The sequence below is a fragment of the Sus scrofa genome, chromosome 1, assembly GCF_000003025.6.
Source record: "Sus scrofa isolate TJ Tabasco breed Duroc chromosome 1, Sscrofa11.1, whole genome shotgun sequence".
NCBI lineage: Eukaryota > Metazoa > Chordata > Mammalia > Artiodactyla > Suidae > Sus > Sus scrofa.
Genome location: NC_010443.5, coordinates 130,702,678 through 130,725,094, shown reverse-complemented (window position 1 = coordinate 130,725,094; position 22,417 = coordinate 130,702,678). Strand labels below are relative to the sequence as shown.

Sequence of the window (22,417 nt, the reverse complement as noted above, 5' to 3'; positions counted from 1 at the left end):
AATACCTTTGTGAATCTGCTATAGCTCCCCTCCCTGTGCGCCAGGTGCACAATTTTGGAACCAGTCAATAATCAGATAATGTGGCAGTGATCAAAAGTTCAACTATAACAGCATTTTACAAATGAAGTTTTGTGGGGCAGCGGAAATGAATTCAACTAGGATCCATGAGGATGCGGGTTTGATCTCTGGCCTCGCTCAGTGGGTTAAGGATCTGGTGTTGCCATGAGCTGTGGTATAGGTTGCAGACTTACAACAACAACTCGGACTTAAAACAATGCAGACTTAACAGCAACAACGCGGATCCCACATTGCTATGGCTGTGGTGTAGGCAGCCAGCTGTAGCTCCTTTTCCACCCCTACCCTCAAACTTCCATATGCTTTGGGATTGTAAGTATAATCAACTCTGCTATTTAAAATGTTATTTTTATGTCTTAAAATTTTTTTTGCTGAGTAAAGTTAAATTTTCATAAATTTGCGTTTTATGCAAATCCATTATTTTGATGCTTGATTGATTATATTTTGAGATTGAATTACTATATAATCCATAACTCTTATAAAGTTGGGCAAATTTTGATTTGAACCACTGAAATCCCTATCCTCACAATTGGAAATAGTCACTGATTTCATCTTGAATATAAGAATTTTTCCAGAAGTGGTAATTATAACAGAGTAGGTTTTTTTGGGGTTTTTTTGCTATTTCTTTGGGCTGCTCCCGCGGCATATGGAGGTTCCCAAGCTAGGGGTCGAATCGGAGCTGTAGCCCCTGGCTTACACCAGAGCCACAGCAACGCAGGATCCGAGCCTCGTCTGCAACCTACACCACAGCTCACGGCAACGCCGGATCGTTAACCCACTGAGCAAGGGCAGGGACCGAACCCGCAACCTCATGGTTCCTAGTCGGATTCGTTAGCCACTGCACCTCGACGGGAACTCCCAGAGTAGGTTTTTTTTGTTTGTTTGTTTGTTTTGTCTTTTTAGGACTGCACCCACAGGATATGGAAGTTCCCAGGCTGGGGGTTGAATCAGAGCTGTAGCTGCCAGCCTACCACAGCCACAGCAACTCAGGATCCCAGCCATCACTGAGCGAGGCCAGGGGTCAAATCCATGTCCTCATGGATACTAGTCAGGTTCGTTAACTGCTGAGCCATAAATGGGAACTCCGTAACAGAGTGCTTTAAACTACTCAGAATTTCTCATTTCATAGCCCCATAGTGAAGTTTTTCCTTCCTTCCTTTTTTTGGCCTTCCCACAGAACGTAATCCTGAAATCACAACTCTGCTCTTAATCTCTTCATAGTTTATCATTTCTCTTTCATTTTTTTTTTCACGTTTTCTCATACTGTTTATTTGTTACAGAAAAATTTTTCTTCAGAAATGGATGGGATGTCTTCAGAGGCTAATGAAGAAAAGTAAGTGCATGATATGCAGCTAAAAATATTAAATTCTTTTTTTTTTTTTGTCTTTTTGCCATTTCTTGGGCTGCTCCTGCAGCATATGGAAGTTCCCAGGCTAGGGGTCGAATCAGAGCTGTAGCCACCGGCCTACGTCAGAGTCACAGCAACTCGGGATCCGAGCCGTGTCTGCAGTCTACACCACAGCTCATGGCAACGCCAGATCCTCAACCCACTGAGCAAGGCCAGGGATCGAACCCGCAACCTCATGGTTTCTGGTCGGATTCGTTAATCACTGTGCCACGATGGGAACTCCTTAAACTCTTTATCCAAGATACCTTCTCAATTAGTAAGACATGTTGATAACTTCTGAAACCTTTTCCCATTCTGTTCCAGGGAAAAGAAGTAAGTATTACAAAGTAACAGCACTCCTTGCCATATCTTTATATAAACTCATCTAGAGTCAAATCTGAGAGGGACTTTAGAGACCACCTCCCATCTCTTCAATTTAAGGATGAGAAAATTGAGGGCCAAGGAAATTAAATGATTTGCCTAAAGTTGGCATTACAAACTGGTGGCTGTTCAGCCCACAGTTTTACTGGGCTCATGTTATTTCTTGGCAGCAGTTAACTTGAGTGGAGTAACATAGCATGATGGTCAGACCTTTATAGTATGAACATCACTTATTTTTCTTGCAGCTGCTAAATTATCTGTTTGGCCCTTCTTTGCCATTTGAATATTCAAACCCAGTCTAAAAATCACACAGTTGTCAAACTAGAGCTTATAGTCTCTTGATTTATGGTCTATTTATCTTATAATTTTACTTTTATCAATAGGTAAATAGTATTGTACTAGTGGTATACCATATGTATTTTATTTTATTTATTTATTTAATTTTTATTTATTTATTTATTTTTTGTCTTTTTGCCATTTCTTGGGCCGCTCCTGCGGCACATGGAGGTTCCTAGGCTAGGGGTCTAATCGGAGCTGTAGCTGCCAGCCTACGCCAGAGCCACAGCAACGCAGGATCCGAGCCGCGTCTGCGACCTACACCACAGCTCATGGCAACGCCGGATCGTTAACCCACTGAGCAAGGGCAGGGACCGAACCCGCAACCTCATGGTTCCTAGTTGGATTCGTTAACCACTGCGCCACGACGGCAACTCCCCATATGTATTTTAAAACATTGACTTTCTAAATACTGAGTTTAAGTCTGTAAACTTTTCACATTTTATTAAATGAAAGTGATGACCAGTTTAAAAGCGTGTAAGGGATGTTGTAATGATGAGTTTTAGAAATTCAGTCTTTTACTGATGTATATGTAAATTTTTTTTCCTCTTTCAGTGACAGTGTTGAAAGACCTGTTAGAAGACGACATTCCTCAGTAAGAAATACTTATTTAAACTAATAATTGTTACTTTTTATCTAATGATGAGTATATATGCCAGTAATATATATGCATATATTTTTTTTGCTTTTTAGGGCGGCACCCATGGCATATGGAGGTTAGGCTAGGGGTCTAATCAGAGCTGTAGCTGCCAGCCTACGCCACAGCCACAGCAATGCAGGATCCGAGCCCCCCCTGTGACCTACACCATAGTTCATGGCAATGCTGGATACTTAACTTGCTGAGCGAGACCAGGGATCGAACCTGCAACCTCGGGGTTCTTAGGTTCGTTAACCACTGAGCCACCACGAGAACTCCTATACCCCAGTAATTCTGACTGTGGTATCACCATCCCAACCCCACTGGCTTCTCTTGCTCTCTGGATAAAGACTCAAACATTGGAATTCTTGCTGTGGCACAAATATATATATATATATACATATAATATATGTATATTTGAACTTGTGTACAAAGCTGTAGCAGGATACAAAATAATATAATTCAAACTGATTTAAGCACAAAATTTATTGTTAGAAACTAAAAAAAAATCCAAAGATAGGGATGTTGTTAGGCACAACATAACTGACCAGGTGTTCCAACAATAGCACTAATGGTTCTAACTATTGTTGTTCGTAAGCATCTTTGCCACAAAGCTTTTTTGCCACATAATTAATTGGCAATAGTGCAATTTTGCCATTAAGGTTAAGTAACTAATTGACAGTTTGGTTTCATTTCTTCATTGATGCAATACTTTCATTTTTATATTACGTGAATCTGAGAGAGGCCAAGGGTCTCCAAAGCAGAGTTGAACCCACATTTCCCATAGAATTTTGGAATCTCTCTCAACAGACATATAACAGTATGCCAAGAACAAACTGCATTGTTGAAGGCTTTCACAATGCAATACAAAGCTTAGTTACAAATATGCATCCTAGTATTTGGAAAGTGATAACCTGTCTTAATGAAGGGAGAAGTTTTAGTGAAAAAGAAAAAGTGTGATGCCAAATGAAGAAAATGAACGAATCAGTAAATTAAAAACATATAAAATACTGTGAGCAAAAGACAGAAACAAGTGCTTAAATACAACCCACAAAATAAAATAAATTATTTGTGTAGTATTGCCATGAATCACACATTCTTTCCTTTCTCTTTTTAAAATTTTTCTTATTTATTTATTTATTTATTTTTGATTTTTAGGGCCACATCCGCAGCATATAGAGGGTTCCAGGCTAGGGTTTGAATTGAAACTGTAGCCGCCGGCCTGCACAACAGCCATAACAATGCCAGATCCAAGCTGTGTCTTCGACCTACACCACAGCTCATGGCAACACTGGATCCTTAACCCACTGAGCAAGGCCAGGGATTGAACCTGCATCCTCATGGATGCTAGTCAGATTCGTTAACCACTGAGCCACGATGGGAACTCCAAATTTTTCTTTTTTATTTAAACAAATTTTTTTTCTTTTTATGGCTAAACCTGTGGCATATGGAAGTTCCTGGGCCACAGATCAAACCTGTGCCACAGCAGCAACCCCAACCACTGCAGTGATCACAACATGGGATCCCCAACCCACTGAGCCACATGGAAACTCCTCATTATATCCTTTTATTTATATCCTCTTTTATTGCAAAATTGCTATAGGGCAATTAGTTATGCAGTGAAAATGTTTGCCCTGAAGATGTCTGTCACGGAGATAACTTACAGTGAAAGTGCTGGACATGATCACCAATACTGGGATTTCCTTTGATTTTTTTTGGCTTTCTAGGGCTGCACCTGCGGCATATGGAGGTTCCCAGGCTAGGGGTCTAATCAGAGCTGTAGCTGTTGGCCTACACCACAGCAACACCACATCCGAGCTGAGTCTGCAGCCATAGCTCACGGCAACACTGGATCTTTAACACACTGAGTAAGGCCAGGGATTTTTTGCTTGTTTGTTTGTCCTTTCGTCCTTTTAGGGCCACACCCGAGGCATATGGTGGTTCCCAGGTTAGGGGTCTAATCGGAGCTGTAGCCGCTGGCCAGAGCCATAGCAATGCCAGATCCAAGTCACATCTGCAGCCTACACCACAGCTCACGGCAACGCCGGATCCTTAACCCACTGAGCAAGGCCAGGAATCGAACCCGCAACCTCATGGTTCCTAGTTGGATTCATTTCTGCTGCACCACAACAGTAACTCCAAGGCCAGGGATTGAATCCACAACCTTGTGGTTCCTTGTCGGATTCATTTCTGCTGCACCATGACAGGAACTCCTCCTTTTATTTATTTTTTATACTCTGATCACTTTCTCTGGGTAATCTATTATCTGACAGGCTTTCTCCCCACCTTTTTTTTTTTTTTTTTTTTTTTTTTTTTGTCTTTTGTTGTTGTTGCTGTTTCTTGGGCCGCTCCCTCAGCATATGGAGATTCCCAGGCTAGGGGTTGAATCGGAGCTGTAGCCACCGGCCTACGCCAGAGCCACAGCAACGCAGGATCATTAACCCACTGAGCAAGGGCAGGGACCGAACCCGCGACCTCATGGTTCCTAGTTGGATTCGTTAACCACTGCGCCACGACGGGAACTCCCCACCTTTTTTTTTTTTTTTGCTTCTTAGGGCTGCACCCACAGCATATGGAAGTTCCCAGGCTAGCAGTTAAATCAGGGCTATAGTTGCCAGCCTATACTACAGCCACAGCAACACAGGATCCAGGCCACATCTGCAACCTACACCACAGGTCACAACAACATCAGATCCCCACCCCGCTGAGTGAGGCCAGGGATCAAACCCTCATCCTCATGGGTTCTAGTCAGGTTCATTTCTACTGCACCATAACAGGAACTCCAGGCTTTCTGCCTGTGATTACTACAGTATATCTAGCTCGCCCAACTTTTAAGTTCTATATGAAAAATAGTGTGTATTTCCTCAAGATAAAAGAAAAACCCATAATACTCAGGACTGCATTGTGTTGGCTCAATTATCTTGATATGGGTCAAGTCCTCATTACTAAACCAGTCACTGTTGAGCACAGAATATCATGTGCAGATTTTTCTTGGCCAGGGCTAACTGTTGAACCCTACAGTTGGGGTAGAGGTTTACCCCAACTACATAGAATGAGAGTAGGCAAAGTAATTGGGGAATGTGGGAAAGAAGAAGGGAATATTTAAATTAGCCACAAAGTGTAGCACTGAGCAATATGAATATAACGAGTTTTAGAGGTTTTTACATGAATTGTAGCATCTCTACCTTTCTACTCATGGTATAACTTGAAATGAGGTGACTATTAATAGATATGGCAGGTTTTCTTGAATAATTTTCTTACTTCTAGATTTTGAAACCCCCAAGGAGCCCTCTTCAGGACCTCAGAAGTGGGAATGAAACTATTCAGGTAAGTCTCAAGTACAAGTGCCTTATAGATGACTGTTTTCAGTAATTGATTGATTGATTGATTTAATTTATTTTTACTCTTTTTTTTTTTTTTTTTTTTTGGCCACCCAGCAGCACATGGTGTTCCCAGACTAGGGATCAAATCCAAGCTGCGACAAGGCAGGATCCTTTTTTTTTTTTAATTTTTTCTATTACGGTTTATTTACGTTGTTCTGTCAACTTCTGCTGTATAGCAAAGTGACCCAGTCATTCATATATGTGTGTGTGTGTGTGTGTGTGTGTGTGTGTATGTATGTATGTGCACATGCATTCTTTTTTTCACATTATCCTCCATCATGTTCCATCGCAAGTGACTAGATTTAGTCGGATTTGTTAATCACTGAGCCATAACGGGAACTTCTGTAGGGAGTGTTTTCATGACATATTCAGTTTCATTTCTAGTGATCAGTCTGTTCAGTTGATCTATTTCTTCTTGATTCAGTTTTGGCAGGCTGTAAGTCTCTAGAAGGTTGTCCATTTCTTCTAGGTTGTCAAATTTGTTGGCATATAATTGTTCATAGTACTCTCCTATGGTTTTTTTTTATTTCTGCAGTGTTTGTTAAGATTTCTCCATCTTCATTTCTTTTTTTTTAATTTATTTTTATTTATTTTTATTTATTTTTTATTTTTTTATTTTTGTTGTTGTTGTTGTTGTTGTTGTTGTTGTTGCTATTTCTTGGGCCGCTCCCACGGCATATGGAGGTTCCCAGGCTAGGGGTTGAATCAGAGCTGTAGCCACCGGCCTACGTCAGAGCCACAGCAACGCGGGATCCGAGCCGCGTCTGCAACCTACACCACAGCTCACGGCAACGCCGGATCGTTAACCCACTGAGCAAGGGCAGGGACCGAACCCGCAACCTCATGGTTCCTAGTCGGATTCGTTAACCACTGAGCCACGACGGGAACTCCTTTTTTTTTTTCATTTTTTTTTTTTTTCATTTCTTATTTTGTTTATTTTCAATTTTGTTTACTCTCTCAACCAGCTCTTGGTTTTATTGATTTTTTTCCTGTTGTATTTTGAATATCTATTTTATTGATTTCTTCTCTGATCTTTATTTTTATTTATTTATTTTTTTCAAGTGTCACAATGTTTATTGCTTCTCCTTTGATCTTTGTGATTTCCTTCTTTCTGCTGACGTTAAGTTTTGTTTGTTTTTCTTTTTCTAATTCTTTTAGGTGGTGGGTTAAGTTGTTGATTTGAGATTTTTCTTCTTTTTTGAGGAAGGCCTCCATTGCTATGAACTTCCCACTAAGCATTGCTTTTGTGGCATCCCATAGATTTTGAATGGGTGTGTTTTCATTATCATTTGTCTTGAGTTTTTTTTTGTTTTTTTGTTTTTTAGTGAGTGCACTGATTTATTTATTTATTTATTTTTGTCTTTTTGCTATTTCTTGGGCCACTCCCATGGCATATGGAGGTTCCCAGGCTAGGGGTCTAATTGGAGCTGTAGCCACCGGCCTATGCCAGAGCCACAGCAATGCGGGATCCGAGCCACATCTGCAACCTACACCACAGCTCACGGCAATGCCGGATTAACCCACTGAGCAAGGGCAGGGACCGAACCTGCAACCTCATGGTTCCTAGTCGGATTCGTTAACCACTGCACCACGACGGGAACTCCTTTTTTTTTTTAGGGCATCTCCTGTGGCATATGGAGGTTCCCAGGCTAGGGGTCCATTTGGAGCTACAACTGCTGGCCACAGCCACAGCTACAGCCACAGCAATGCAGAATCCAAGCTGCGTCTGTGACGTATACCAGAGGCTCATGGCAACACCAGATCCTTAACCCACTGAGCAAGGCCAGGGATCAGACTCATAACCTCATGGTTCCTCTTCGGATTTGTTTCTGCTGTGCCACAGTGGGAACTCCTGTCTTGAGGTATTTTTTAATTTCTCATTGATTTCCAAGTTGACTCATTGTTTTTTTAGTAGCATGTCCTTAAGTCTCCATGTAGTCAGTTTTTTCTCATTTCTTTTTTTTTAATTAATTTATTTATTTTTTGTCTTTTTGCCTTTTCTAGGGCCACTTTCAGCGGCATATGGAGGTTCCCAGGCTAGGAGTTGAATTGGAGCTGTAGCCGCCAGCCTTTGCCACAGGCACAGCAACACCAGATCCGAGCCGCGTCTGTAACCTACACCACAGCTCACAGCAACACCAGATCGTTAACCCACTGAGCAAGGGCAGGGATTGAACCCGCAACCTCATGGTTCCTAGTAGGATTCGTTAACCACTGCGCCACGACTGGAACTCCTTTTTTTTTTTTTTTCTTCTCATTTCTTTTCTTGTGGTTGATTTCTAGTTTCATGCCATTGTGGTTAGAGAAGATACTTGAAATAATTTCCGTACTCTTAAATTTGTTTAGGTTAGTTTTGTGCGTCAGTATGTGGTCAGTCCTTGAGAATGTTCCATGTGCACTTGAAAAGAAGGTATATTCTGATTTTTTTGGATGTAATGTCCTAAAAATTCCATTAAGTCTAACTTTTCTGTTGTGTCATTTAGGATTTCTGTTGCCTTATTGATCTTCCATCTAGAGGATTTTGCCATTGATGTGAATGGGGTGTTAAAATCTCTCACTGTTATTGTATTCCCATAAATTTCTCCTTTTATGTCTGTTAGTAGTTGTTGTATGTATCTGAGTGCTCCTATATTAGGGACATATGTATTGATGATTATAATATCCTCTTCTTTAATGGATCCTTTTCTCATTAAATAGTGTCCTTCTTTGTCTTTCTTTATGGCCTTAGTTTTAAAGTCTATTTTGTCTGATATGAGTATTGCAACTCCTGCCTTGCTGTCTTTTCCATTTGCATGAAATACCTTTTCCCATCCTCTCACTTGCAGTTTATGTATCCTTTGCCCTAAGTTACATCTCTTGTAGACATCATATTGTAGGCTTTTTTTTTTTTTATCCAGTCTGTCACTGTATGTCTGTTTTTTGTTTATTTGTTTGTTTGTTTGTTTTTGTCTTTTTGCCATTTCTTGGGCCGCTGTAGCAGCATATGGATGTTCCCAGGCTAGGGGTCGAATCAGAGCTGTAGCTGCCGGCCTACGCCACAGCAATGTGGGATCCGAGCCATGTCTGCGACCTACACCACAGCTCATGGGAATGCCGGATCCTTAACCCACTGAGTGAGGCCAGGGATCGAACCCGCAACCTCATGGTTCCTTGTCAGATTCGTTAACCACTGGGCTGCGACAGGAACTCCATTGTATGTCTTTTGATTGGATCAGTCTATTGACATTTAAGGTAATTATTGATAAATATATATTTATTGCCATTTTAAACCTTGTTTTCCAGTTGATTCTGTGTTTCTCCTTTTTTTGGTTGGATGATTTTGTTTTATGCTTGTGTCCTTTTTAGATTTTGTGGATGTAATATTTTGTTTTGATTTGTGGTTGCCCTGTATGTTAATGCTTTCCTATATCTGCTTGCTTTAGCCTGATAGTCATATAGGCTTTTTTTAATCTTAAAAAAAAGAGTCTAGATTTTCTTTCCTTCCCCATATTTTATGATTTTGAAGTCCTTTTTAAACATCTTCATTCTTCATGTTTGACCTTTTGCTGTTCCTTGTGTTCATAGTTGCTTTTACAATAGACTTATTTTCCCCCTTTTATTTCTGTATACTGGCTTATTTAATTGATTCCTTTTTTTTTTTTTTTTTTTTTTTAGGGCTGCACCCATAGCATATAGAGGTTCCCAGGCTAGGGGTCCAATCAGAGCTACAGGTGCCGGTCTACACCACAGCCACAGCAACACCAGATCTCAGCCATGTCTGCAACCTACACCACAGCTTACGACAATACCGGATCCTTAATCCACTGAGTGAGGCCAGGGATTGACCCTGTGTCCTCATGGATGCTAGTCGGGTTTGTTAACCACTGAGCCACCACGGGAACTCCATAGAGCTTTAAAACTAACAGAATCTCAATAGTAATTTTGGAACTAATTCCTTCATTATATAGAAGAGAGATATGAGGTCCAGAGAGGTTACATATTTTGTCTAAGCTCACGTAGCTAGTTAGTGCAGACTTTAAATTGAAGCTCTAATCTCCTAATTTCAAACTCAGTGCTCTTTTCCAATATACCACACAAATTTCAGCCTATTATTATTAGGTTTAATGCTGCCTGTATTGTCTGCCAGGATCTTAACAGAGATGATGAACATTCCTGATTCTTTGTTATGATAAAACTTATGCTTAGTTATCCCAAACTAACACTGTAAAATTCCCTATGGATTTTTTTTGGGGGGGGGCTAAAATTTTTATGGCCGTACCTGAGGCATATAGGAGTTCCCAGGCCAGGGATTGAATCTAAGCCATAGTGGTAACCTCTGCTGCAGGTGCAGCAATGTCAGATCCTTTAACCCACTGCACCTGGCTGGGGATCAAACCTCCATCTCTGCAGCACCCCAAGCCCTTGCAGTCGGATTCTTAAGCCACTGGGCCATGGAGGGATTCCTCATCTTTTGCTTTTTGTATTTAATATCTATGTGAATAAAAATGTTTGTGGAGCTTCCATATTGGCTCAGCAGTTGTGAATCCAATTCGTATAGGTATTTGATCCCTGGCATTGCTAAGTGGGTTAAGGATCCAGTGTTGCCGTGAGCTGCGGTGTAGTTTGCAGATGCAGCTTAGATCCTTTGTGGCTGTGGTGTAGGCCAGCAGCTGCAGCTCCAATTCAACTCATAGCCTGGGAACTTCCATATGCCAAAGGTGCAGCCCTAAAAAAAAAAAAAAAAAAAGTTTTTCCTTGTTAAGATGAGGGAAAATAAAAATAGCATATTATAAGGAAAAGATGCATCACTAATCATTGCAGAAACGCAAGTCAAAACCATAGTGAGATAGCGACTTGTATCCATTAGGATGGACTATTAAAAAAAACCAAAAAAACAGAAAATAGCAAGTGCCATGGGTGTGGCCCTAAAAAGACAAAAAAAGAAAAAGAAAAGAAAGTAAGGAGAATAGTGTTTGCCAGGGGCAGAGAGGAGGGAAAAATGGGGAGTTGTTCATCAACAGGTACAAAGATTCACCTGTGCAGGATGAATAAGTTCTAGAGATCTGCTATACAACATTGTTCCTATAGTTAACAATATTGTACACTTAAAAATATGTTAAGTGGGGTAGGTTTTTTTTTTTTTTTTTTTTTCTGGCTTCTCTTTTTTGACTGTACCCATGGTGTATGGAAGTTCTCTGGCCAGGGATCAGATACAAGCTACAGCTGTGACCTATGCTGTAGCTGTAGCAATGCCAGATCTTTATCTCACGGCACCACAGAGGGAACTCCTAAGAGGGTAGATCTTGTTAAGTGTTCTTACCCTAATAAAATAAAAATTTTAAATTTAAAATATAGTTAACGGAATTTCTTTTTGATGCATCAGGTTAAGGGTCTGATGTTGTCACTATGGTGGCCTGGATCACTGCTGTGGCATGGGTTCAGTTCCTGACCTGGGAACTTCCACATGCTTTGGATGTGGCCAAAAAATAAAAAATAAATAAACTTAAAATGTGGTTAATGTATGATTGGGTCAGTTTGCTGTACAGCAGAAATTGATAGGACATTGTAAATCAACTACAATAGAAAAAGTAAAAATACTACCAAAAAACCATGGTTAAGATGGCAAATTTCATATTAATTGTGTTTTACCACAATATAATTTTTTTTTTTAATTATAGGTGCAACCTCAGCATATGGAAGTTTCTGGGCTAGGGGTTGAATCTGAGCTGCAGCTGCCAGTCTAGGCCACAGCCACAGCAACCCCAGATCCGAGCCATGTCTGTGACCTACGCCAGAGCTCAGGGCAGTGCTGGATCCTTAACTGACAGAGTGAGGCCAGTGATCGAACCTGCATCCTCATGGACGCTAGTTAGGTTCATAACCCGCTGAGCCACAACAGAAACTCCTAAAAATTTTTTTAATCTTAAAAATAGTGTAGTAAGTTTACCATATTAGGTAATATATTGCTTGTTTTGTCTCCAGTCTTTCTTCTATTTTATAGCAAAGTAACCAGTCATTTAAAGAGGAGAGAAAAGGTAAGTAAAAAGACAGTAATTCCGAGTTCCAGATGTGGTCCAATAATATCAGTGGCATCTTGGGAGCTCTGGGATGCAGGTTCAATTCTTGGCCCCACACAGTGGGTTAAGGATACAGCGTTGCCACAGCTGTGGCTTAGGTTGAAATTGAGGCTTGGATTTGATCCCTGGCGTAGGAACTCCATATGCCTGTGGGCGGCCAAAAAGAAAAAATAAAGATAGTCATCACCTTCCTTAAATATATGTTGTTTGTGTCAGTGGGCTTATTATCATTCACACTGAAAATCATATTCATGTTAAGTGCTTCTATAATGGAGTTTTTTTGAGAATAAAATTAATTATCAAAATTAATAACATAATAATTAGAATAAGACCTGATCTCTGTCTGTAGTACTCTGGAGACTGGTTTCATTAAGAATCATACCGTCTGTTCTCTGCCCTTAGGAATCCAATGCTTTCAGAAATAAGAAAAATTCTCGTCGAGTCAGCTTTGCAGATACTATAAAGTAAGTTGAAATGAGAAATAATGTTACAGATAATTTTTTTTATGTTATACCAAATATGCTGGTACTAACTGATTTAGATAATTTGTGTTTCTATTAGATAAACATTAGAAAATTATTGTTTAAAAGGCTTTTATTGGAGTTCCCGTCGTGGCGCAGTGGTTAACGAATCCGACTAGGAGCCATGAGGCTGTGGGTTCGATCCCTGCCCTTGCTCAGTGGGTAAAAGGATCTGGCGTTGCCGTGAGCTGTGGTGTAGGTTGCAGATGCGGCTCGGATTTCGCGTTGCTGTTGTTCTGGTGTGTAGACTGGTGACTACAGCTCCAATTCGACCCCTAGCCTGGGAACCTCCATATGCCGAGGGAGCGGCTCAAGAAAAAGACAAAAAAAAAAAAAAGGCTTTTATTTAGCATTATACTGAAAAGAGAAACATGGAAAGCATCCCCTATAAAATCATGACAGCTGTTACTTATCTTATTGGAAGTGCTAACCAACAAAAATACTAGACAGAGAAAATGGAGTTATAAAAATTGGAAAGATGGGGATAAATCTATTACCTTTGCAGATTGAATGATTAAATATTAGGGAATTCCTAGAGTATCAATTGAAATAGCTCTATTAACAGTAAGTAGTAAGATACACAATTAATATGTGGAAATTAATTTATTTTCTATATAAAAATAATAACCAGAGAAATATTCTTTTTTCCATTGTGTTATATTTTATTGCTGTAAATTAATTAATAGTGTATAAAAAATAAAACATTACTGAAGGATGCTAAATTAAGAATTGTCAAAAAAAATATTATTAATTAAAAATAAATAAATAAAGAGGCATTCCTATCGTGGCACAGTGGAAACAAATCTGACTAGGAACCATGAGGTTGCAGGTTCGATCCCTGGCCTCACTTAGTGGGTTACGGATCCTGTGTTGCCTTGAGCTGTGGTGTAGGTCACAGACTTGGCTCAGGTCCCATGTGGCTGTGGCTGGCAGCTGTGGCTCTGTTTGGACCCCTAGCCTGGGAACTCCATATGCCGCAGGTGTGGCCCTAAAAATAAAAATAAAGAATTGTATAGCAAGTTCTTTCATGGCATAGCACATTAAGGATCCAGTGTTGCTACAGCTATGGCACAGGTCTCATTTGCAGCATGGGTTCAACCTCTGGCTGGGGAACTCCACATGCTGTGGGTGTAGCCAAAAAAAAAGAATTATAGAATTATAGTCCAGGTATGTGCTAAGGAGTGGGATTGCTGGATCATATGATTGTTCTATATGTAGTTTTTTAAATTATTATTACTATTTTTCTTTTTAGGGCCACATCTGTAGCATATGAAAGTTCCTGGGTTAGGGGTCGAAAAGGAGCTGCAGTGGCCAGCCTACACTGAAGCCATAGCAGTGCAGGTTCTGAGCCACATCTGCAACCTGTGCTGAAGCTTGTGGCCCTGTTGGATCCTTAACCCACTCAGTGAGGCCAAGCATGGAATGTGCATCCTTTAGAGACAGTGTCTGGTCTTTAACCTGCAGAGCCACAATGGGACCTCCAAGAAATGGGTTGATCTCTTAGAGATAGGCTTTAAAACTAAACAGGTTCACTAGAGATTTGTGTGTAAATAAGAATGCTGCTACTAAATATTTTGTGAGAAAAAAATCAAATGAATAAGAGCAAATCAAAAGACATTCCTTATAAGATCAAGGCATTCCTTATAAGCATTTTTACTGAAGAAGTAATTATAGGAGTTCCTGTCGTGGCTCAGTGGTTAACGAATCCGACTAGGAACCATGAGGTTGCAGGTTCGATCCCTGGCCTTACTCAGTGGGTTGGGGATCCGGCATTGCCGTGAGCTGTGGTGCAGGTTGCAGACGCAGCTCGGATCCCATGTTGCTGTGGCTCTGGCGTAGGCTGGTGGCTGCAGCTCCAATTCGACCCCTAGCCTGGGAACCTCCATATGCTGCAGGAGCGGCCCTAGAAATGGCAAAAAAACAAACAAACAAACAAACAAACAAACTATAATGTAAATATGGCTTTCTGATCATGGAATCTGAACCATTAGTTACTCGAATGATTCAGAATGTTTAATGGCACCATGCTATGAAACCTAATGAGTCCATCTCCACAGTATATCCATACACCTATTGCAAGCCTTGAATGTTTCTGTGTACTCCTTGAACAGGTGTGGCAGAGGTTTGATGTCATAACTCATTTGTTCTCCCATTTGTTTCAGACTGACTTTTCTTAAATATGCTTGCTTTAGAAATAATGTTAAGGTAAAAATAACAATTTTTAATTTTTGTTAAGATTTGATTATTTCCTGTGGTGTGTTAGATATTTTTATGTAAATTTTTTTTTTTTCAGGAATTCCTGTCTTGGCTCAGTGGTTAACGAACCTGACTAGCATCCATGAGGACTTGGGTTTGATCCCTGGCCTTGTTCAGTGGGTTAAGTATCTGGCATTGCCTTGAGCTATAGTGTAGGTCACAGACACGGCTCTGATCTGGAGTAGCTGTGGCTCTGGTGTAGGCTGGAGCTACAGCTCCAATAGAACTCCTAGCCTGGGAACTTCCATATACCACAAGTGTGGCCCTAAAAAGACAAAAAAAAAAAAAAATTATTTTTTTCTTTTGAGTTACTTTTTTTAGGTTATATTCCCCAAAGTAGAATAGCCAGGCTTAAAAGACGTAGTTGTGGAGTTCTTGTTGTGGCTCAGTGGTAATGAACCCAGCTAGTATCCATGAGGACTCGGGTTTGATCCCAGGGCTCACTCAGTGAGTTAAGGATCTGCTGTTGTCTTGAGCTGTGGTGTAGGACACAGACAAGACTCAGATCCTGTATGTGCAGTCTTAAAAAAAAAAAAAAAAAAGTGGTAGTTATGTAGTCATTATTACATTTTTGTTATTGGTTTTAGTACTTCTACTAATGTACCTTTTTTCCTAAGACACTATATAAAGATTAGATTTTAGCACTTATTTTTAGCTGACTTAATTGATTTTTTATTTAGTCATTGTATTTTTAAATTTTTTAAAAATTTATTTATTACTCAAATGAATTTATCACATCTGTAGTTGTATAATAATGATCATAACAATCTAATTTCACAGGATTTCCATCCCACAACCCAAGTACATCCCCCCATCCCCAAACTGTCTCCTCCGAGACCATAAGGTTTTCAATGTCTGTGAGTCAGCATCTGTTCTGCAAAGTTCAGTCTGTCCTTTTTTCAGATTCCACATGTCAGTGAAAGCATTTGGTGTTGGTGTCTCATTGTATGGCTGACCTCACTTAGCATGGTAATTGCTAAAACTGCGGGTATTTCATTCTTTTTAATGGCTGATTAATGTTCCTTGACTTAGTCATTTTAATTTGTACTCCGTCATCACTATTTTTCTGTATTTTTTTCATGTATGCTTTTTTCTTCTCATTTTGAATTTTTTTAAAAAATTTTCTCATCTACCTAGGCAATATGGAAGAAAATATTTTAAAGTTTTTGTGTGGTCGAACCCTTTAAATTTTGGGTTATTAAAGCATAAGTCCTTCTAAGTTCATAAATAATTTTTGTAACAGATTATACCTTTGTATGCTTTCCTTACATTGTAAATACTGTGTAGGATGAAAAAAAAAAAAATTAGAGTGCAAAGGGAGTTCCCATTGTGCTGCAGCGGAAACAAATCTGACTAGTATCCACAAGGATGCCGGTTCAATACCTGACCATCCTCAGTGGGTCAGGGATCCAGGGTTGCTTCGAGCTGTGGTTTAAGTTGCAGACGTAGCTTGGATCCTGCATTGCTATGGCTGTGGTGTAGGCTGGCAGTTGCAGCTCCGATTTGACCCCTAGCCTGGGAACTTCATGTGCCACGAATGCGGCTCTAGAAAAAAAGCCAAAAAAAAAAAAAAAGTGAGAATATAAGGAACAACCATAATAAAGATAAATTTACAGAAAAATGAAAGAATTATTTTGCCCTTTCCATTAGTTGTCTTCATATGTTTCCTAAATATGCTTTTTATTTTTTAAATTTAGTATTATTATTATTTTTTGCTCTTCAGCACATGGAGGTTCCCAGGGGTCAAATCAGAGCTGCAGCTGCTGGCCTACACCACAGCCACAGCAATGCCACTGTATCTGAGCCTTGTCTGCACCTACACCACAGTTCATGGCAACACCGGATCCTTAACCCGCTGAGCAGGGCCAGGGATCAAGCATGCATCCTCATGGATACATCCTTAGGTTCATTACTGCTGAGCCACAACAGGAGCTCCCTAGCTTTTTTTTTTTTTTTTTTTTTTTGTCTTTTTGCCTTTTCTAGGGCTGTTCCCGTGGCATATAGAGGTTCCCAGGCTAGGGGTCTAATCAGAGCTGTAGACGCCAGCCTACGCCAGAGCCACAGCAACTCGGGATCCGAGCCGCATCTGCAACCCACACCACAGCTCACAGCAACGCTGGATGCTTAACCCACTGAGGGAGGTTAGGGATTGAACCCACAACCTCATGGTTCCTAGTCAGATTCGTTAACCAATGAGCCACGACAGGAACTCTTTTTTTTTGGTCTTTTTGAGTATGTTTTTTAATTAAATTGTATACATTTGTAATTTCCTCTTTGCCTACCTAATATGTAGTGTTCTAAAATTTAGATCTTAAGTCATCTATATATGTATTTCCACATTTCCTTCTTTATATTGCTTTCGTTTTTTTTTTTCCTCTGTGTTTTTTCTTTACATGTAATTTGGGTTATTATTAGTTTTCATTGGTAACTTCCCTCTTATTGTGTCGTAGCAACCTTTTTTAGTTTTAATACTTTTTTGCTGTGAAACTTAATATGTTGGATAACTTTATAATTATCTTTGCTTTTCTCTTGTTTGTTCATAGATAACTTTTTAGCTGTGAAGACTTTTACTTTTTAATTTTTAAATTTTTAATTAAAAAAAATTTTTTTTTGTATTTGTAGGGCCACACCTGCAACATAGAGTATCTCAGGCTGGGGGTCCAATTGGAGCTGTAGCCGCTGGGCTATACCACAGCCACAGCAATTTCAGATCCAAGCCAAGTCTGTGACCTATACCACAGCTCACAGCTTCGATGGGTCCTTAACCCACTGAGTGAGGCCAGGGATCGAACCTGCATCCTCATGGATGCTAGTCAGATTCATTTCCGCTGAGCCAGGATGGAAACTCTCTCAATAGCCTTTAAAATTTTTTTTTGTTTTCTGTGTCTGTGGGTCTATTTGTGTTTTGTATATAAGTTCATTTGTATCACTTTTTTGAGATTCCAAATGTATGATGTTTGTCTTTGGCTTACTTCACTTAGTATGATAATCTCTAGCCACCATGTTGCTGCAAATGGCATTATTTTATCCTTTCTTATGGCTGAGTAGTATTCCATTGTATATATGTACCACATCTTCTTTATCCATTTATCTGTCAGTGGACATTTAGGTTGCTTCCACGTCTTGGCTGTTGTAAATAGTGCTGCAGTGAACATTGGGTTACATGCAACTTTTCAAAATAAGGTTTTCTTTGAATATATGCCCAGGAGTGGGATTGCATGGTCATATAGTAATTCTGATTATAGTTTTTTAAGGAAGTTCCATACTGTTTTCCATAGTGGCTTTATTATATTCTAACCACAGCATAAGAGGGTTCCTTTATCTCCAAACTCTCTCCCAACATTTATCATTGGTGGACTTTTTGATAGTGGCCATGCTGACCAGTATGAGCTGATACCTCTTATAGTTTTGATTTGCACTTCTCTAATAATTAGTGATGTTGAGCATCTTTCCATGTGCCTTTTGGCTACCTATTTCTCCTTTTTTTTATTTTTTATTTTTGTCTTTTTCTAGAGCCTCACCTGCCGTATATAGAGGTTCCCAGTCTAGGGGTCTAATCAGAGCTACAGCTGCTGGCCTACGCCAGAGCCACAGCAATGCAAGATCTGAGCCATGTCTGCAACCTACATCACACTCATGGCAATGCCAGATCCTTAACCCACTGAGCAAGGCCAGGGATCGAATCCTAAACCTCATGGTTCCTCGTTGGATTCATTAACCACTGAGCCATGACAGGACCTCCTATCTGTTTCTTCTTTGGAGAAATGTCTATTTAGATCTGCCTCCACCCCCACCCCCTTTTTTTCTTTTTTGGTTATACCTGCAGCATATGGAAGTTCCTGGGCCAGGGATTGAATCTGAGCTGCAGCTGCCACCTAAGCCATGGCTGTGGCACCACTGGCTCTTTAACCCACTGCATTGGGCTGGGGATTGAACCCATGTCTCTGCAGAGACCTGAGCCACTGTAGTCGGAGTCTTAACCCACTGTGCCACAGCAAGAACTCCTTTAGTAATCTATTTTTTTCTAGGGTTTTCCAGACAGAATCTCACATGAAAATGGTGAAAAAGTCAGAAATTGCAGGTAAGTTTGTTACTATAATCCTGCTAAATCTGTTTTCTGCATAATCATGAGTGGCTAAGCAGATAATTGGTATAACTTAATATCCATCTTATTGCTTAAAAAAGTGTAACTTGAGCCATGGAGGCCAGAAAGTAAGGTACATGGTTAGTGATTTCCTTTATTGTTGTTAATGTCTTTAAGGAATTTTTCTAATGCTCTATTGGTGTGTTATTGAAAACCTTTAATCTTTTCTTTATTTGTAGAAACAGAAACAGGAGGAAATATTCTAATTATACAGTAAGTAAGAAAAATGTGATACAAATTATTCTTTAAAAATTGTACGTTCCTTGGGAGTTCCTGTCGTGGCGCAGTGGTTAACGAATCCGACTAAGAACCATGAGGTTGCGGGTTCGGTCCCTGCCCTTGCTCAGTGGGTTAACGATCCGGCGTTGCTGTGAGCTGTGGTGTAGGTTGCAGACGTGGCTCCGATCCCGAGTTGCTGTGGCTCTGGCGTAGGCTGGTGGCTACAGCTCTGATTAGACCCCTAGCCTGGGAACCTCCATATGCCGTGGGAGCGGCCCAAGAAATAGCAACAACAACAACAAAAGACAAAAAAAAAAAAAAAATATTGTACGTTCCAGAGTTCTCTTGTGGTCTAGTGGGTTAAGGATCTGGCATTGTCACTACAATGATTTGGGTCACTGCTCTGGCATAGGTTTGATCCCTGGCCTGGAAATTTCTGCATGCTGTAGGCACAGCAAAAAAAAAAAAAAAAAGAAAGAAATTATGTATTCCTCTTTTTGAAGTGTTTTTTAAGGTTATATTATTTTTATTTTTTATTTTCATCTCCTTTATGTGGGAGACTTAGGATTAATTCAGAAAGCAAATTCTGGAGTTCCCATCGTGGTGCAGTGGTTAACGAATCCGACTAGGAACTATGAGGTTGCAGGTTCGATCCCTGCCCTTGCTCAGTGGGTTAACGATCCGGCGTTGCCATGAGCTGTGGTGTAGGTCGCAGACATGGCTCGGATCCTGCGTTGCTGTGACTCTGGCATAGGCTGGTGGCTACAGCTCCGATTCGACCCCTAGCCTGGGAACCTCCATATGCCGCGGGAGCGGCCCAAGAAAAGGCAAAAAGACATACACACACACAAAAAAAGAAAGCAAATTCTTTGTGTAGTTTAATATACTGCTATAGCTGATAAGTATGTGTATTATTCAGTATATTCTTTTAAGAGTGATGAATTACTCTACTTTCACATGTAAATCCTTAAATACATTAGGTGCCCCTGTTGTGGCTCAGGGGTAGCAAACCCAACTAGTATCCATGAGAATTTGGGTTTAATCCCTGGTCCTGCTCAGTAGGTTAATGATCTGGTGCTGCTGTGATTTGGGGTGTAGGTTGCAGATGCAGCTGTGATTTGACCCCTAGTCTGGGAACTTCCATATGCCACATGTGTGACCCTAAAACAAAACAAAACAAAACAAAACAAAAACAAATAAATAAATAAATGCATCAGGTAGTACAAAATGATAAATACCAAGTCTTCATATTTTTCTCATTGAATTAGTTTTTTCTTATTATAAAGTTAATACAAAAATTAAATAGCAGTAGGGCTTGTACAAATGAAAAGATGCTTATGTGAAAAAAAGAATGTGTATATATATATATAAACACACACATATAATTGGGTCACTTTGCTGTACAGCAGAAATTGAGAGAACATTGTAAATACAGTATAATAATTTTTTTAGCAAGTTTCTTCATCATAAGGAAAATACAAACTTAAGTATATTCAGATATAATTTTTTGTCTAATCAGTTAAGAATATAGGTATAAATTATAGAAGGCGTTTGGCAATTAGTGGGTATAAATTGTAGAAAGCAGTTGGCAGTATCATTCAAAGTTTTAAATGCACATACCCTTTGGCTTAGCAATGTCATGTCTCAGAATTTATCCTACCAATATGCTCGTAAGTGTTTTAAATGATGAGTATATAAAGTTATTCACTGCAGGAGTTCCCGTCGTGGCGCAGTGGTTAAAGAATCTGACTAGGAACCATGAGGTTGCAGGTTCAGTCCTTGGCCTTGCTCAGTGGGTTAACCATCCGGCGTTGCCGTGAGCTGTGGTGTAGGTTGCAGACACGGCTCGGATCCCGCGTTGCTGTGGCTCTGGTGTAGGCCGGTGGCTATAGCTCTGATTCAACCCCTAGCCTGGGAACCTCCATATGCCGTGGGAGCGGCCCAAGAAATAGCAAAAAGACAAAAAAAATAAAAAAATAAAGTTATTCACTGCAATGTTTATTTTAATAGTAAAAGATGTGAAAGATTCTAAAGGCCCATCAGTAAGGGACTGGTTAAATAAATAACAATTTTTCCATCTTATTGACTAGTTTTGAGCTGAAAAAAAAAAAAAAAAAGATGCTCTTCATATGCTGATACAGAAGGATCTCTAAGTCATATTGCTTAGGCTCCTCATAGATAGCCACTGCTGTATCTTGGATGTCCCTGCAGATTTCTTTTTTTTTTGCTTTTTTTGGGCTGCACCTGTGACATATGGAGATTCTTAGGCTAGGGGTCAAATCGGTGCTTTAGCCATCAGCCTACTCCACAGGCACAGCAGCCACCAGATCTGAGCCACGTCTTCGACCTACACTAAAGCTCATGGCAATGCTGGATCCTTAACCCCATGAGTGAGACCAGAGATGGAACCTGCATCCTCATGGATGCTAGTCAGATTCGTTTGCACTGAGCTATGACAGAAACTACGCAGAAATTTTGTTTGTATATCCAAGTGCATGTTTATCTTTTTTCCACTTAATTTTTAGTTTATATTGGATTATAGCTTTTACGTATATCCAAGTGTATATTTTTTTATGTCTTTATTTATTTATTTTGCATTTTAGGGCTGCACCCGTGACATATGGAGGTTCCCAGGCTAGGGGTCCAATTGGAGCTACAGCTGCTGGCCTATGCCACAGCCACAGCAACTCAGGATCCGAGCCGAGTCTTCGACCTACACCACAGCTCACGGCAATGTCAGATCTTCAGCCCCACTGAGCGAGGCCAGGGATCAAACCTCATGGTTCCTAGTCAGATTTGAAATGCTTCTGCTGCTCCACGACAGGAATGCCTATCCAAGTGCATATTTATCTTTAGCCTTTTTTTTTTTTTTTTTGGCTATAGCTCTGGCATGTTGAAATTCCCTGGCCAGGGATCGAACCTACACTGCAATTGCAGCCTGCACCTCAGCTGTGGCAACACCACTTTGTTAATGTTGTTACATACAGATCTGTCCTCAGTCTATTACAATCTGTTGTTTGTC

At 40.2% G+C, this 22,417-nt stretch overlaps 1 protein-coding gene across 1 annotated transcript in view; it reads left to right on the top strand.

The window, feature by feature from the left end:
• KNL1 (kinetochore scaffold 1) overlaps positions 1 to 22,417 on the top strand; it is a 76,497-nt gene that overhangs the window by 3,895 nt on the left and 50,185 nt on the right. Inside the window, 6 exon segments of the mRNA XM_021097610.1 lie at positions 1,356 to 1,408; positions 2,735 to 2,774; positions 6,084 to 6,143; positions 12,658 to 12,719; positions 19,061 to 19,113; positions 19,356 to 19,389. Coding sequence (XP_020953269.1) covers positions 1,374 to 1,408; positions 2,735 to 2,774; positions 6,084 to 6,143; positions 12,658 to 12,719; positions 19,061 to 19,113; positions 19,356 to 19,389 — 284 coding nt within the window. The 5' untranslated portion in view covers positions 1,356 to 1,373.